The sequence below is a fragment of the Pagrus pagrus genome (genome assembly GCF_965226575.1).
Source record: "Pagrus pagrus genome assembly, chromosome: 3".
NCBI lineage: Eukaryota > Metazoa > Chordata > Actinopteri > Spariformes > Sparidae > Pagrus > Pagrus pagrus.
In genome coordinates, this window is record NC_140187.1 from 36,715,628 (window position 1) to 36,733,349 (window position 17,722).

Below are 17,722 nucleotides of genomic sequence, written 5' to 3' on the forward strand. Positions count from 1 at the left end.
GACTCATCATTAACATGTACAAACTGAAATCGATCCGATAAATAGGACTTAAACCAGTTTAATGCGGGTCCTTTAATGCCAATTAAGTGTTCCAGTCTCTGTAGTAGAATGTGATGATCAATGGTATCAAATGCAGCACTAAGATCTAGTAAGACCAGGACAGAGACAAGTCCTTTGTCAGAAGCGATTAGGAGGTCATTTGTAACTTTCACCAGTGCCGTCTCTGTGCTATGATGTGCTCTAAAACCTGATTGAAAATCCTCATATAAACTATTTTTTTGAAGAAAGTCACATAGCTGGTTGGCGACTGCTTTCTCAAGGATCTTGGAGAGGAAAGGGAGGTTGGATATAGGTCTATAGTTGGCTAAAGCTTCTGGATCAAGATTAGGCTTTTTAAGAAGCGGTCTAATTACAGCTAGTTTAAAGGATTGTGGTACGTATCCTGTTAATAGAGACAGGTTGATCATTTCTAGTAGAGATGTGCTAATTAAAGGTAAAGTTTCTTTCAGCAACCTAGTTGGGATGGGGTCTAGGAGACAAGTTGTTGGTCTCAGTGTGGCTACAGTGGTGAAAACAAACCTGGGTTAGGGTTATTAATCGGCTTGAGTCAAATATGGGTGAAACGCCACCTCCTCTGCTGGTGTCTCAAGGAATGCAAGTATTAATATGACTGGAAGGAGTGAATTTAATTAAGGCTGACATATGCATCATTACACAACCAGGTTTCAGTGAGACAGAATAAATCAATATTATGATCTGATATTAAATCATTACCTATAAGAGCTTTGGATGACAGAGATCTAATGTTAAAGTCCACCACATCAGTTGTAGTGTTTTTATGTGAAACTTTTTTCAAATTCACTTAAGTGGTCCAGGGACAGACACAGTCTCTGTGGGGGTTATGGGTGGGCAACTGCTCTAAAAGAAGCGCAGAGGAGTGCGTAGGACTGCAGCTCTTTCTCCTGGACTCAACGCCGGGTTGTCATGGTTTTGAACCACTGATAAACTTGGTCAGACTTCTACACTGTGTTCCAAATTATTATGCATATACTGTTTTTGTTCTTTTTTTTCCCTAAATAGTATACACAATTGGCAGTCAATAGGATTGTTTCTTTCCTCAAAAATTATATCGTAATCTGGATTTTGTTAAACAAAATTAGCAAAGATGACTATGACATTTTTTGCAAAATAACTCAAAAAAAAAAAAAAAATGTTTTTTTGCATGAGGAGATAATTTTCTAAAATCAAAGCAATTTCAATCAAAAACATTGTTACAGATCAAGTTACATATTAACATAGGAGCCCTTCTTTGATATCACCTTAACAACTCTCTCATCCATTGAACTTGTAAGTCCATGTACAGTTTCTGCCTGTATTTCCTTTGAGAATGCCAGAAGCTGCCAGAGCTGCTGTAGAGCAGTAGACCTCATAGAGCTTCCTTTTAAGGATACTCCACAGGTTCTCAATAGGGTTGAGGTCAGGGGGTGATGGTGGCCACACCATTATTTTTTCTCCCTTTATGCCCATAGCAGCCAAGGCCTCAATGGTATTTTTTCACAGCATGGGATGGTGCATGAAAATGATTTTACTCCAGAAGGCATGGTTCTTCTTTTTATACCATGGCAGGAAATGGGCAGTTAGGAACGCCACATATTTTTGCAAAGGTCATTCTGACACCTTCAGGCACCCTAAAGGGGCCTACCAACTCACTTCCCATGATTCCAGCCCAAAACATCACTCCGCCACCTCCTTGCTGATGTCGCAGCCTTGTTGGGACATGGTGGCCATCCACCAACCATCCAGAACTCCATCCATCTGGACCATCCAGTGTAGCACGGCATTCATCAGTGAATAAAACTTTATGAAAATGAGTCTTTATGTATTTCTGAGCCCACTGCAATCGTTTTTCCTTGTGGGCATTGGTTGAGGGTGGCCGAAATACAGCGTTATACACATCAGCAAGCCTCTGGAGGATCCTGCATCGAGAGGTTCTTGGGACTCCAGAGGCACCAGCAGCTTCAAATACCTGTTTGCTACTCATCAGTGGCTTTTTCACAGCTGCTCTCTTAATACGATGAATTTTTCTTACAGAAACTTTCCTTAATACGCCTTTATCTGAACGAACCCGTCTGTGCTCTGAATCACACACAAATCTTTTCACAGAACGATGATCTCTCTTCATTTTTCGTGAAATAGCCAATGTTTTCATACCTTTTGAAAGATACTGCACTATTGCATGCTTTTCATCTGCAGAAAGATCCTTCCCCCCCAGTTTTCTCTAGTTCCACATAGTGGATGCAGGAAGTAACAGTGACATGATTCCCGCAGTGTCCAAAACACTTGAAAATTCAAGGGTGTGTCAAAATGGTAAAATGGAATGACCATCACCAATCTTAATAAAAATTTAAAGTAGTGATGAATGGGCCCTTGCATTCCTGAGTCAGGGTGTGCTTCAGCGCTGGCACGGGAATTTATTAGTGACTGAAAAATGCAATTAAGTTTGCGGGATAGGTATAATTACATAAAATTAATTGTTTGGGATGTAACGATCTACAGAATTTCAGAAAAAAAAGCAGCAATACCGTCCTTGGACTCTGACAATACCTACCAACCTATCATGTGGCTATTTTCACTTGTAAAGTTCATGGATCTAACAAGGGAAATCGGGCCCAAAGACACTGAAACTGCGACAGCCAGTGTTTACTGGTTGCGAAACTACAATGAAGTGCAAATAAAAGCAAATTCCATATTCTTCCCTCTTCAATTTTGTCATAACCTTGCTCCTCTTGATTGGATTTCCCAGCCCATTGACATTATACGTGATTATTTTAGTTGACTTAATACTTTTCATTTTGTGTCTTTGTTTTAAGCCCCTGTACGCCTATACCTAAGTCACATCTTACAACCCTGGTGCTGTAAAGACCAATAGCACAAACAACAAAAAACAAAATCATTAACCTGTAACACAGTAACAAAATAGTCAACTTGATCACAAATAACTACATTGACTTCCAATATTAAGACCTCTTTACTAGCCTCCTGACTCTGATGGAATGTAAGTACAGAGGGAAAGTCTATCCTCCTGGCAGTGAAAGAGGGCCCTCTTCAGTCGTCCAACTGATAAGTAGGTCCATGGTGTCCAGTAGAGGGGGTCCTGACCTCAAAACCTGTCCTCCATATGCCCTTACTCTTATCTTGCTGATGAAATCAGTGTCACGTAGGGGAATATGTTAATGATAATAGGATCTGTCCAATAACATTATTCACCGCACTGATAAAGATCACTAGAGAATGTTTTAACAATATGTACGCTATTTCTGTTACAGCAAAAGTATATTGACGATACTTATCAAGTGTCTCAGTGACGGAAAGCCTGGAGCCATTCCATTAAGCCTCTTATGGAGCTTGTGTTTTCCCGGCTTCAAGTCAGTTGGGTTATCTGGTCCAGGAGGGAAGATGTTTTTTTCAGAAGTGTCACCGGTATCCTCCTCTCTTCCATGTCCGCCGTTGCTTCTTCTGCCAAGTTGTAAATCACTGTACCTTCATTGTAAAACACTCTGTCTGGCCAGGAATGGAGTCTGAAACCTTATATTTCTTTCCTTCAGCAAAACTTTGGCCTCTGCATGCTCCCTCCATTTCCGCAGCAGTTCTGGTGCGTAGTCATGGTCCAGATGTATCCTTTTGCCCTGGAAGTCAAATCCCTTCTTCTGCCAGGCTATTTTAATGACCTCCTCCTTCAGTCTGTAGCTTGAGAACTTGACCATGATTGATCTTGGTTGCTGACTGGAGTCCTTCCTGAATTGTAGGTCTTTCAATATAAGTCCAGGTTAGTCTCACGGGTTGGCCCTGAATCGCCATCCGGCTGCATATTGGCCTCCATGTTGCTAATGCTACTAGCTTGTGGCAGTTGACCTTCTTCGTCGTCTCGTTTTTTTCTTTGTGCAAGACTTTTCGTCCCCTTTCTGATGGGCATAGTCACTCACCTGCTGTAGTTAAACTTGCTTTGATATTTCTTTTAATAAATTCAAGTTTTATCAGCCATCTTTGTTGCTGTCGGGAACCTGTTGCACTATGCTGCCATCACCCTGCTGGAAGTCCACTTTTGTATAGTTCTGATGTTGGGGGAATGGAGTATTGATGGTCTATGTCAATTATTGATTTAATAATTTGTTCTTGTTCTAGCCTCCTTACCTCCTTACTTGAAATGTATGAGATAATTTAAGACCTGATAGAACAGGGATGGAGACAGTGTCTTTCTTATTCGTTTCCAAAAGTTATCGATGGCTGCTGAAATCATTTCACAGTGTGTAGTATCAAGTTTCCATGGAGCTCACTCAGAGTAGTTAAAGGTCCTAAATGCCAAATTGAGAACCACTGGTGGTCACAGTTCAGCACCAGCATGTTAAACCAAAACAAACCAGAGTGTCGGCCATACCTTCCCTCTCCCTTTCCCACAGAAATCTTTTCCCACTACTCTTGAAGTGTTGACGGTTAGGTATTTTCATGCAAATGCAGTGTTTGTCCCCAAAAGTGGCATAAATCAGAATACACACACATCCTTGCTGGCAGTATCTATAAACTGAGCAGGCCAATAGCTCCGAAGGGAGGGGCTCACATGCACTAACATGCACACGCAGCCAGGCTCCAAAACAAAAAACATTAAAGCGCAATAATAATAACACACAGAGAGAGGGAGTGTGACTTCACTGTCTATTCAGGACGTCTACTCCACCACATCTTTACATAGCAAATAGTTGTTTCCTGGCATCTAGTGAGGCTGAATGTTGTATATTGAACCTTTAATTGGAAAAGAAAGATCTACTGTAGTCAGTGTGCGAAATACCCGTCAATATTCGGGGGGGTCCCCATCTCCCGATTGTTGCGCAATACCGAAATACATTTTCTCAATATGCAGTAGGCCTATAACATTACAATATTTCATGGATGCAAGCCAAGACAATCAGTCTATAGCCTACAGGACAAGCAGGGGCGCCGCCAGGGATTTTGGGCCCCATGAAATTTGATGCTGTTTTATGTAAAACTATGCATTTTAATGATATTTTTGACTATCATTCCCATATTTGTGAAAAGAACAACATGACAGTTACTTGGTTACTGCTCACTGTCTCCCTTGTTGTCCCACATGCAGGTCTAATTTATCTCCACAACTGTAGACTCACAGGTGGTGGCGTTGGATTTGGGGTGAAAAAATACATATATGGGGCTATATGGTCATTGCGATTTAATCTTCTGATTTCCAGAAAATATAAACATTTCTCTGATTGTATTGAGAGTTGTATTGAGTCACACAGTCTGCATGTGCATGTCTATCTCCCTGGCTGTCTCTGAAACTGAGGGTCATGTAGTTCATGATGTTAAGCTTTGCTAGGTAATATTGATAGATAATGTTACATGACATTGTTGCTATGATGCTGATTAATTCATGTTATGCAAAAATACATGCTCCAAGCTATCCTGGTTGACTGCCTCCAAAGCAACATACCAATATTAGTTTAAACCAGTCTTAAACAGTGTTAGCAAGCTGTGATACAGGATTGGCATAACCTCTTAGCCTGCTTATAATATAACATATAGACCTTGATTATGAGACACCCCCCTTTTTCTCTTTTTAAAAAATTTTTTTGAAGACTAAATCTTATTTTTATAAAGAAAAGAATTAAATCTGACTAGAATGCAACAGTAATAGTAACACACTGAAAAAAACAAGGTAACGTGATATCTTTAAATGAAATTGTCTTGTTTGAATAGGCCAGAAATTAAACTGCAGCCTAATGGTAGGTCTATTTTCTAACATAATTTAACCATCCAAATGTGAAAAACAGAACGACATGTTTATACTCATTGATCACCATGATCTTAAAGTTGGAAAACAAAGAAATAAAATTTAAATATTTCAAAACAAAACAAAAACAAACTTAAACAATGTCAGATTCGGACGATTCTGACGGTTCACTAAATGCAAGTTTGAATCCCCTAGCCAATCAAGACGCAGTAATATCGGACCTCACAACAGATTTGCTGCCAGGTTACATAGATAAAATCCAGAAGACCGACCCTAGTGAACTACACAGTATAATGGCTACGTTAATATGCCAATCCCTAACCGAACCAATGCAAGGAAAAGACAAAGAGAAAATGTTAGGGAGCATGATTATTGTGATGGCTGTGCAACAAAAACACAGAGACGAATTGCTAGATAACGCTTTAGCTGAAATGAAGATCAGGAAAGACGACCACAAAACTCTTGAAAAGCAACTTGAGGAAACAAAGGAGTCCTTAACTAAGACAGAGCAGTCTTTAACCAAAAAAAAGGAGTCCTTAACTAAGACAGAGCAGTCTTTAACCAAAGCAGAGAAGTCCTTAACTGAGTCAGAGGAATCTTTAACTAGAGCAAAAGACCAAAATAGACAACTGGAGTCTCAAGTTAGAGCACAAGAGGATGAACAAGCTAAGCTGCAGAAAGAAAACTCAGAGCTAAAACAAGTCATTCACGCCCAAGGGCTAGAGCTAGCTAAAACAGAATATGAACTTGGAGAAGTAACCAAACATCTTAAAGATGCTAACAAAGACCTCGAAGAAGCAACCGAGGAAAAAAAGGATCTAAAAATTAAGCTCAAAGTCTGGGACAGGGCCAGAGAAAATGACAGGATACGTCTCCAAGACATGCAACAGGCACTAAAAGAAGCCAGGGATCAAATTAACGAATCCCACCTTGAACAGATGGAGAAAGAGAAAGAGCTCGACAAGGTTAAAAGGGAATTAGAGCATTCTCTTGAGTATAGTTCATTCCCAAGTGTGCCTGCGGGTGCAAACTCTCGTGAGGAAAGCAAAGAGCCCAAGCCTGGTGGCACTCTTGACACCAGCGCTTACCTAAAAGATATAGAGTTATACCTGAGGAAATTCCCAGATGCCACGGTAGATGACAAAATCTACCTAATTAGAGTAACCTCTAACCAGAGAGTCAGCAAATTCATCGAGCGACAACCTCGTCATGTCAAAGAGAGCTATGAAGCCCTCAGCAAAGCACTGATGGATGAATTTAAAAGCTACACTACAAAGACAGGTCTATCTGCCGCGTTAGCTGTCAAACAGGGAAGACAAGAATCCCCTCAAGAGTACTACGAGAGGCTTCATGAAGCCTATTTCAGACCCAAGAATGAGACAGAAATGGAGGAAGAACTACACTTCAAGTCACTGTTCATACAAAACCTCCACCCCACGACTAGCCATCACCTTGGCGTCATGGCATGTCCAGAAACCCTCACTAGTCTACAACTACGTGAACTGGCCACAAAAGGTTTTGCTAAACAAAGACAAACAATGGTCAAATCCACTGAAACAAATATCTTAAGTATTTCCACCGAGTCTTTGGCCCCGTTTATACGTACCCGGTTATTTTCATAAACGGACATTTCACCCTCTCCGTTTACAAAAAAAACTGCGTGCACACCAGTCCGTTTTCAGAAAACGTTTCGTTTACACGGACCCGTGTATATATGCCGTCAAGAGTATGCCAAACCTGTAGGTGGCAGTGTAGCGAGAAGCTCAAACCCACGTTAGCCAATCAGAATCCTGCATAGCAACAACAACAACGTCACTTCATTCTTTTGGAAAAGATGGCGCCAGGAGCATCGTTTGTGTGGACGGGGCAAGTATAGAGGGGCTGTCGACACAGGCCGCAAGTCGGGGCATGGCAGGGTAGTCCTGCTGTATTATGAAATCTGCGAGCAAGTGTGGGGTGGTTCGCCGGCCACCACCACGTTGTCCAGTGGTGTCGAGACCAACGACCTGGAGCCCCCGTCCCAAGCCTCGCCCGGGACCTCGTGTCAAGCCCCGTCGTCTGTCAGTGATGCCAGCAGCGTCTTGTCCGAAGGAGATCCTGATGAAGGTGTGTCACCACAGGAGAGGAGAGATCTTCTGAACGTATGTATATAATTGTTAATTCGTTAGTAGCGTATGTGATGTGGTGTGATACGTTCGTGTAAATGTGGCCTGCTCGACATTGTGTGTGTGTGTGTGTGTGTGTGTGTGTGTGAGCGAGAGAGAGAGAGAGAGAGAGAGCTTACTAGGAATTCTACAGTCTATACTCCCATTACTGAGGTTGTACTAGTCTTGTGGCAATGCCTGACACTGTTTTTTTTTTACCAGAGCCAACTACATTTGTGCAAGTACACTAATCTTATCCACTAAATGAAAAACAAGTTCCCTAGTTCCATTTAAAAAGCCATTCTCCAATCAGTACATGTAATCAAAGTGAACACTGGAATAGAATAGAATAGAAGACTGATGTTTGTAACAGTTTTTTCTGCAAATTATGCTGTTGTAATTAATTTTGGTCTGATCTACCTTGTAAAGGCCAAACTCAGAGGACACCGCCAGGATCGTCTGAAGAAACGGCTTTCATCAGAGGCTCAGCTGCAAAATGCTATTGAAGAAGACCAGCGTATCAAAAGACAACTCCTTAACGTCATTTAGGCTTCAGAGAACAGAGCCGCCGACAACTTCTCTAAAGTTACCAATACACTGGATAGGCTTACAACCTCAGTTGTTGATGGATTATCCCTCCTGCGGGAAACACTCCATCCACCACAACCAGCACAGGCGCCACCGCCACACTACCTCACAACACCAGCCCAGCAACGCCCTATGCCATCACAACACTCATATCTGCCAAATCCAATACATCAGGTATTCCCACAAAACTTATCAGGCAATAGAACACACACACACAATGTAATGCCACTTACCATTAACACTGCAGATTTGTCCTTCACACCTGTTGAGGGCGCAAGGCAGTTCTCGTACACCCAAGCACTTTTCAAGGAAGATTAGTCAAAATTTGACTTTGTCCTTGTGGTTGTTTCTGCAGGCTACAGCTACTTTTTGAATGTAAAAAGGCAAGTATAACAGCTTGTCTAATGTTTCAGCAATTACAATAACAGTTTACACAAAATGCACTGTGAAATTATAAAGGTTTGTCTGATGTCTTGGCAGCTGCAATAAGAGCTAACAGAAATTGCACTTTTTTGTTGTTAAGTTTACAGTGGCATTTTCTTTTTCATACTGTACCATTGAGGTCAGTTGTATGGCAAGCATTTTGAAATGAGTTAATTTGAACAATGTTTGTATGCCTTAGAACTGCCTTACAATTTGTTTATTATAATGAAGCCTCCTGGAAATGGTACTTGAATGCTGTTTCATTTGTTTTGTAATACAGATATATGCAGTACAGAGGCATTTTATTTGTAGTGTTTACTTTAATGCCATGATAACAAAAAATTATTTTGTCTGATCTGAAGTAAACTGGTTGAAAAGCATTCACACTTGTGTGTGTAATTGTGTAACACTCGTATGGTAAAGTATGCTGTGGCAACTCCAAAACCACTGACCATTTGTTACTGTAAACCTGGCCAACTGAAGTGTTGAGTATCACATAAAGGGTCAAATACTAAAAAACAAAAATGTAAACAAGAATGCTGAAATACAAACATTAGCCTGTACAAAAATGTATAAATTTAAACAGAGTAGGCTACTTGTACATATTTGTTAAACCAGTTTAACACAGAAGCAATCCCTCCTCAGCATTTTCAACTGTAGGTGGACAATAATATATTTTAATTCAAAACAGAAAAATCTGGCTCTGTAAATCTATTGAACTTCTGCATGTTTATCCTGCAGGATGGTTGAGACCAGTATTTATCTTTTAGCAATCTTATCAACTCAAATTTTGTGGGGTCTATTGAGAGAACAGTTCCTTAAATCAAAAACAGCTCATTTACCTCACAACATTTCCACTTTTTTTTTAGAACAGAGGAGGAAGTGTATGGAGAAACGAGGTGCTTATAACCTGCATACACACACAGGGTCCCTTTATGGGTCAAGAAACACAAACACACACACACACACACACACAGGGTCAGCTTATGGGTCAAGAAACTGTGTCAGGACTCTCCTGACTCTCTTCCCTTCAGCTGACATTCCCTCTCTGACAGATGGTGGATGGTCAGGTTGGTTGTCCCGGTCATACTGGATGGCTTCGTTAACCCTGATGTCATCCACAGTATCCATAGCAGCCTCACAGTAATTATGCAGGACGAAGCATGCATATACAACAAAGGGAAGGTCATTGAGGTTGATGTCCATGGCTCTCCTCAGGGCTCCAAAACGGCCTTTCAGCCTCCCAAATGCGCATTCAATAACCATCCGTGCACGGCACAAACACAGCCCGAAGTACTGCTCCTGAGCATTGTTCCCCCCATTCACATATTCTTTCATTACGTATGGCAGCAGGGGGTATGCAGGATCTCCAAGCAAGTACACGGGTATGGCATCTTCATTCTCAACTATCTGCTTGGGACATGGTGGAATTTTTCCATCTCTCAGGTGGCTGTTGAGTGTGGAATTGGCAAAAATGCGTGCGTCGTGAACGCTCCCAGGCCATTTAACCACCACATATCAATAAAATAATATTTATAATCACAGGTAGCCTGGACATTCAAACTGAACCTCCCATTCCTGTTAACATAATCTGTGGAATTAACAGATGGCTGCTTTATCTCCACGTGTGCCATCCACAGCACTTAAGCATTGCGGGAGACCGTGCACTGCTTCAAATTTCTGCACTAATTGCGTGACAGAGTCTTCTGATGTGGGGAGTTTTATGTACATGGGACCGAGGTGGACAGCTATTGCCTCACACACTTGTCTTACTATTATTGAAACTGTCGATCGACAGAGACCGAATGCGTTGGCTGTTTTGCGCAGTCTGCCCTCGTCGGACAGATAATACAGGGTGCAGGCAACTCTTTTTGTGACACTGACACAGGACCGCATGATGGTGTTCTCAGCCTGGATGTAAGGGCGCAGCAACTCCGAGAGTGACAGCAGCGATGCCCGTGACATGCGGAAATTTTCACGCCACTCCTCCGGGAGAACCACTCCATTTTCGAAGTTATCCCACCAGACAGCAGTGCGCCCAGGTCGGACCCAAAACCGGCGAGGCCGGCGGCAGCGACGCGGACGCAGTCTCCGTGTCGAAGGGAGAAGTTGCTGCAACAATGCTAACTTTTGAGCACTAAGTCGTCTCCGCTCCTCCACATAGTACAGCACTTGTATTTGTAAATGCAAACAAACACAAAGAGATTGCACCAACATAAATATGACTGCTATTCTGCATGCATCCATGATCACAGATTGTAAACACTGACTGTTGATTGTAAACAATGTCGCATAACCCAGGGGCACTTTCCGGCGCACAATCTGGCGTCAGTTCCCCAAATCTCCGTTTTTCTCCGTTTTTCTCCGTTTACATGCAAACGTGAAAACGGAGTTTTCCAAAATCTCCACCCTGGCCGGAGTTTTTAAAAAGCATTGTTTTGTCATCGTTTTAAAAATAACCGGGTACGTATAAACGGGGCCTTTGCCTCTGGAGTTGGAAGGAGCTCCGGGTGTCGAACCACGTGAGTCCGCCACACCTCCTTCTCAACCTTACCAACCTCCAACAGAGCAGAAAAACCCTTCATTTCACCAACCTGATTCAGGCCGAAGGTATTCACAAACATCCTGGTCTGACAGAAGTCAGTGTCAACCATGATTCGATGCAAAACGTCACTTTCCTGACTCTCACCGAACCAAGTTCCCACTGAACCAATGGAAAAAACGCCAAACTCATAACGGCAGGGAACATAACAGACGTGGGTCTCAAAGCTATCCACCCAGAAACGGGCAACATGAAAACCCATCTGATGAGGTAGCAAGAGACGAAAACGCCGAACAACCCAACCCTGATAAGTTGAATCAATCAGGTATGAGCAAGAAAGACCTTGACGCTATTAAACGTATGATTGAACATGTGTACAAAGGAGATAAGGAAAAAGCTGACCTCCTCTCAGTAGTTGCTCGCTTGACGACTCCTGAGAATCCAGCACCTTCCCCTCCAAAAGGCTCATCCAACCAAACCTCAGGACCAGGCCCCAATGGCCAAGAATGGCACACCCGAGCAATCAGACCAAGGGTGTAAACAGCCAGGCTCTAGTGCAATCCTAGTGGTTCAGCTAGACTCAAACAAGACTCCTCCCGATGAAGGCGTTTGAACTCGCTGTGTGGGGTTTTTGGCTGTGTGTTTCAGAGGTGCCTTTCAGAGGCTGGGCTTGGTTTCCCTGGAGGGCTAAATACCCTGGTCTGCTTTACTCTTGTTGCCAGATTGTTTTCAACTCCACAACATATGTTGATTTCCTGCCCGAGCCTCATCTCCACAAGCCACACTGCCATACAGCCTCCCACACCTTTGTCACCAGTCATGATTACACCAAGGACCTTTGGTGAGTCACTCAACCAGCGTCTCCTCTCCTACCACAGCTGTCTCCCCCTCAAGTGTTCCCACCGAGCTGCTACCGTCTCCGCTGTGAGCCTCTCCTTTCCACCAGTGATCCACAGCCCGAGTTGGCAACTTCCACCTCTACAGTGCTCTTCAATTGCTCAATAAATTCCTTTAAACCTATTCCATTCTGGTTGTCCACTTTTGGGTCCTGCAACACACAGACACTAATCATAACAGTTTGATGAAGATAAAACCTGAGGATTAGTGCATTTTTTTTCTTTGAAGTTGAAAATATGCATTGCATTGTGTCTGTTTGCTTCCTTCCAATAATACAGTTGTTCCACATGCAAAATTCAATTGCTTACTTTTTCACCTTACGCACCTTAAGAAGTTAAGCCTGATGAGTCACGGGTGACTTAAAAAGACCACTGGACAGGACACACTTGATATGCTTTTCTGTGTTTTAACAGATGATGAGGTGACAGTGGGAAAGTTCTATGCCACCTTTCTAATCCAGGACTATTTCAGGAAATTGAAGAAGAGACAGGAAGAGTACTATGGCTACCATCCCACCAAGAAAAATGCTACCCATGAGATACAGGTAAGAACTTGATATGGTATGGGTATTCAGTAAATAATTTGGATTTTTGATTAGATTTAATTCTGAAATAGTTATGTTCAAAGTGACTCCCTCAGAGTTGCAATATGAATTGAGTGTAACCTATTGTCTCATGCATATTAATTTGTCCCCCAGTTTAAAATGCTGTCATGGTAGGCCATCCTGGTTATTAATTGAAAGTAAATAATTTTTTTGTTCATATGTTAATCGAAACAATCACTGTTGGATCAGTATGCTGTATGCAGTATGCTACCATGATGAAGACATGACCTACTGATCAGAGGCAGAGCAGGACAGGTCAGCTGCGGGCACACTTGTAGTGTTGCTAAATGCTAAAGGAAGAACACAATTGAAATGATATTGTGTGATGTTTTATTTGTTGTCAATTGTAGCAACAATATGTAGAAATTGGCATTTTACGTATTTGGCACCCCCCACAGTTTGAGTGCAACACTACTGTCGTAAATAGAAATCCCAGGTCTTTAATAATTTGTCAGACGTAATTTAGGTTCTAACTAAAGACAAAACATGTTACGTCATAACAGTGAAGACTTGTGTCTTGAGGTAAACATGTAACTCTGTGATCCTACCTTCTCACGGAAGTTACATAGTGCAGAAACAAGAGATAGGGGGGCAGAGTGGTTGTCCCAGGGACACCATTCAACCCTGTTACAAGTCACTCTGCAATCAAAATTAATATGAAGCTGTTATTTTAAGGTTAAACAAAGTTACATAATGTTGCTTTAAAGGATAACTACCGTTTTTTACAACCTGGACCTTATTTCTAGCAAAATATACGATCATTTACTCACCCAGATAACTTTGTTGTCATTTGAAGTCGTTTGGATGAAATTAGATCCAGTGTAGCGCCGGTATATCCATATAATGCGAGTGACGGGGCACCGAAACACAGCCTCTATATAACGCATTATCTGCCACGAAATTAGTTGATTTCACCAATATTTTGTTACGATACGCTAGTGCTATTCCCCTCTGAGTCCGGGGTTGACTGTTATCAACATCCGGGGTCAAACTAGCAGTAGCAGCTACAGGTAAACAAGCCGGCTGGCGCGGGTGCGCACGCAGCTCAGAGATGACATCTACCAGGTCAGAGGTAGTAGGTCAACCTACAGACCCCGGATGTTGACAACAGACAAGTTGGCCTATGGCCAACTCACCATAGTCTCACAAAATCCTGTGGGAAAGCACACTTTCATGTCACCTGACTGATTGGCAGATATTTTTTTCTCTTGATAGAGCTCTCACCTCTCCATTCATCCAGCTTTCTTTTAAGGAGATAATTTTATTGTCTGATTGTCTGTATGATGTCACTGATGATGTACTATATTCCTTGACGTTGTTGTCCTTGGTGGCAGCATCTCTGAATATTTGCCAGTCTGTGCAATCAAAACAGTCCTCTTAGGCTGCTGTAGCTTCAGTTTTTACTAATGGTTTGACCCAAGAGGATCAAAAACAGTAGATGCCCTTTCCCTTCATTTAGTCTTCACACACCCTGAACATAAAAACAACTTTGGCAGAATTGAAATACTGCAAAGTAAAATCCACATGATGTAAAACCACCAAAATGCATATGTAAGTCCTTCACACCTAATGTTTTTTGCAAAAAATAATATAGGTACGACTACGCAGTGTCATGTATTGAATTTTGTTTTTGTTTTTTTCACTTACCATATCTTCTCTTTGTCGATCAGGCCGGGCTGAGGAACATTGAGGAGGAGGCAGCACCAGAGCTCCATAGGGCCATCTCTGGAGACCTTGTGAACGAAGAAGAAATGGAACAAGCTGCTACTGAAGCTGATGTGGAGGGTATCTTCAGGGTAACAGGACATTACTGAATCATGAATGAATAGGAGAAATGAGGGAAGGAAGCATGAAAGGAATGACACAGACCTTCTCTGTCTACTGTTATACTTTGAAAGCATAGTCACTTACAGCATTAACCAGCACCCCACCCACTGCCAATATCTTCCAAACACCACAGTGATATTTTGAATCTCAATGGATTTTGTTTTCTAGAACAACAGTGAACAAAAAATTACACACCTTGAACATGAGCACTATAACAAAGTAAGGAATTGTATTTTAATTGTTCTGATGGATTGTCACATTCTGGCTCTAAAGCTGTGACAAAAACGCAGAAGAGGTGGCTGAAGTAAAACAAATAAGGAATTTATATAACAAAACATGTAACAATGTGCAACATAAAAGAAACTGAGGATAAGACGGGGTGTGTTTTAGCAGTAAAATCAGTGGTGAGGGTGCGTAATCCCGGTACCCAACGTTCTTTCGTTTTTTCGTTTCAAAACCAAATTAAAAAAACAGAAAAACAAGTTTGTTTTTCTGTTTTTCTCTTTTAAACCCAGAACGAAAAAACGGGAAAAACAGAATAACACAAAACCACATTTTGTGCCTGATATTCTGTTTTAAAACAAAAACAGAATAACGTGAAAATTAAGTTTTTGATTTTTGTTTTGTTATTTTGATATTCGAACGGAAGACAATGCAACACATTTCTATTTCAAAATGGTCCGTGTAGGTCCGTGTAAGTTTCGTTAGTTTGATTTTTCCTTTAAACCGAACTGTCAGAAAACGAAAGTAAGCTGGTAATTTGGTTTTCCGTTTCAAACCAAAAACCAAAATTCAGGCTGTTTTTTTCGTTTTTTGGTTTTTGGTTTTAAAACGAAAAAACGAGGAAACCAAAATCAAATTACGGTTAAATTTTGACCAAGGTACGTTTTATCAGTCTGTTTTCTAGAAATAATTGACACAAGCAGAACCCATTAAACAAGCCGTTTTTTCGTTTTTTCGTTTTGGGGCAAAAAACGAAAATCAAAAGTTCAGCTCATTTTCTTGTTTTTTGGTTCTCACTCACAAAACGAATTTACCACTCAATATTTTGTTTCCGTTGGTGGGCGGGTCCTCTGACTGGCTAATGTGCTTCCTTGCCCTGTGCTTTTCAAAATTAAAGTTCTTCCGTTTGATAATGTCCACAAAAATATTGCTGTATTATAGACACTAGCAGACACAGAGGTCCCCAACACCCACAGTCAAGACTGACCCGGCTTCAAATAAAAATAATAGTATTCATAATCATTTGAAAATGAGAACGTATGAAGTTTTGTTGACTTCAGTGCAGTTGATGTTTAGCCACGAGGTGGCGCAGTTGTTACATGAAGAGTAGACCTCAGGGCTTTACTACGAAGGAGGCTCAACATCTCCAGGCTCTGTGTTCATAACCCGGCTCAACAAAACCTAAAGCCCCGGTCAGAGCTAACTGTATCACGACGGTGGTCATTGTCCGGCTCTGAGCTTTGTGCTCTGTGCGCGTTCACATCAAAGGAGCTGTGATCGCGGGCTGCTGAGAGCTGAGAGAGCTGAGGAACAGGAGTGATCACAACCAAATATGAAGCTGAACATTGCGCATCTGTTAACCTTTATCCATTTACAGTAAACAAATCTTTTTTTCTTGTTGAAAGATATTTTATATTGTTTTCATATTATTATTTACTGACTGTGATTACAGAATGCGAGTGTGTTATATTGAAAGCGAGGCTGGGTGTGCCTATGAATATAGGCTACAGTGAGTTTTTTAAGGTGCTGTACAAGCAAATCATATCGTCTACTCTGTACAATGACAAAGAGCAAACTTACCTCTCTCAAATGCACATTCATGGAAGTCTTGTATTGTCATCCCAGGACAAAACACAAACAATGCAATAATGTAATAATATGCATCTTTACATGCACAATAATGAGTCATTCAGAGAGTTATTAAATGTTTTTATTATTTAATTACACAGAAACCACATGGCAGGTGATATTTCCTTATCCATAGGCTACTCTAAGTACAGCAATGTGAGGGTTTCATACATGTAGGTTGGATCACTCTTCAGGAGGTGTCCTTCCCCCTGCCAGTAGAGAATGCTTTCCTGAAATTAGTAAGTAAGTAGAGCATACTTTCCCTGGAAGTACAGACTAAAAACGGGTTAGGGGAAAATCCTAGAGGAAACACTGCATATATTTTGGAGAGGGGCGTCGAGCATGTGTCTTGTAAGTGTAAACAGTGAGTTACTTTTATCTGAGGAGCACACGTCATAATTGTGAAGGTTTTTTCAGTTGAGCTTGTTTTTTTCTTTTCTTTAATGTGTTTGGAAATTACTTTTAATGATGTTAACTAGATCTTATAAATGGCCTAAACACATCAAATTTGTATATACCCTATACCGTATGACTATAAGACTTGAAGAATCTCCTCTGTGCAACTATTCATGTAGTCAGTCAATGATCAAACTAGTAGCATGAATATGAATTAAAGTCCAAGCGGGTTAGGCAAGGCAAGGCAATTTTATTTGTATAGCCTGTTTTTACAAACAGTTTGTCTCAAAGAGCTTTACATAGCATGAGCATCATAACAACATCCTCTTCCCTTAAACCCTCACATCCACTGAGGAAAAACTCCCAGGAAACCCTTTTAACAGGGGAAAAATTGGAGAAACATCAGGGTGAACAACAGAGGAGGGATCCCTCACCAAGGACAGGCAGACGTGCAATAGATGTTGTATACGGACATGAAAACAGTTTATAACAGAGAATATGGAAAAACATGGAAATGGTTGACAGGAGCTGAAGAAGGCAGTTTCTGGTGGGCAGGAAAGGCAGGGAGAGCAGACCCATGGAGAGAGCTGGTTCCACAGTAGAGGATCCCAGTAACTGAAGGCTCTACTCCCAGTCTGTTTTTAGAG

The 17,722-nt window shown here is 41.5% G+C and overlaps 1 protein-coding gene across 1 annotated transcript in view; it reads left to right on the plus strand.

The window, feature by feature from the left end:
- Positions 1–17,722, plus strand: part of LOC311253685 (dihydropyridine-sensitive L-type skeletal muscle calcium channel subunit alpha-1-like) — a 344,036-nt gene that overhangs the window by 288,895 nt on the left and 37,419 nt on the right. Inside the window, exons 39-40 of the mRNA XM_084347719.1 lie at positions 12,811–12,941; positions 14,672–14,797. Of these exons, the coding sequence (XP_084203845.1) occupies positions 12,811–12,941; positions 14,672–14,797 (257 nt within the window). The remainder of the gene's footprint in view (positions 1–12,810; positions 12,942–14,671; positions 14,798–17,722) is intronic.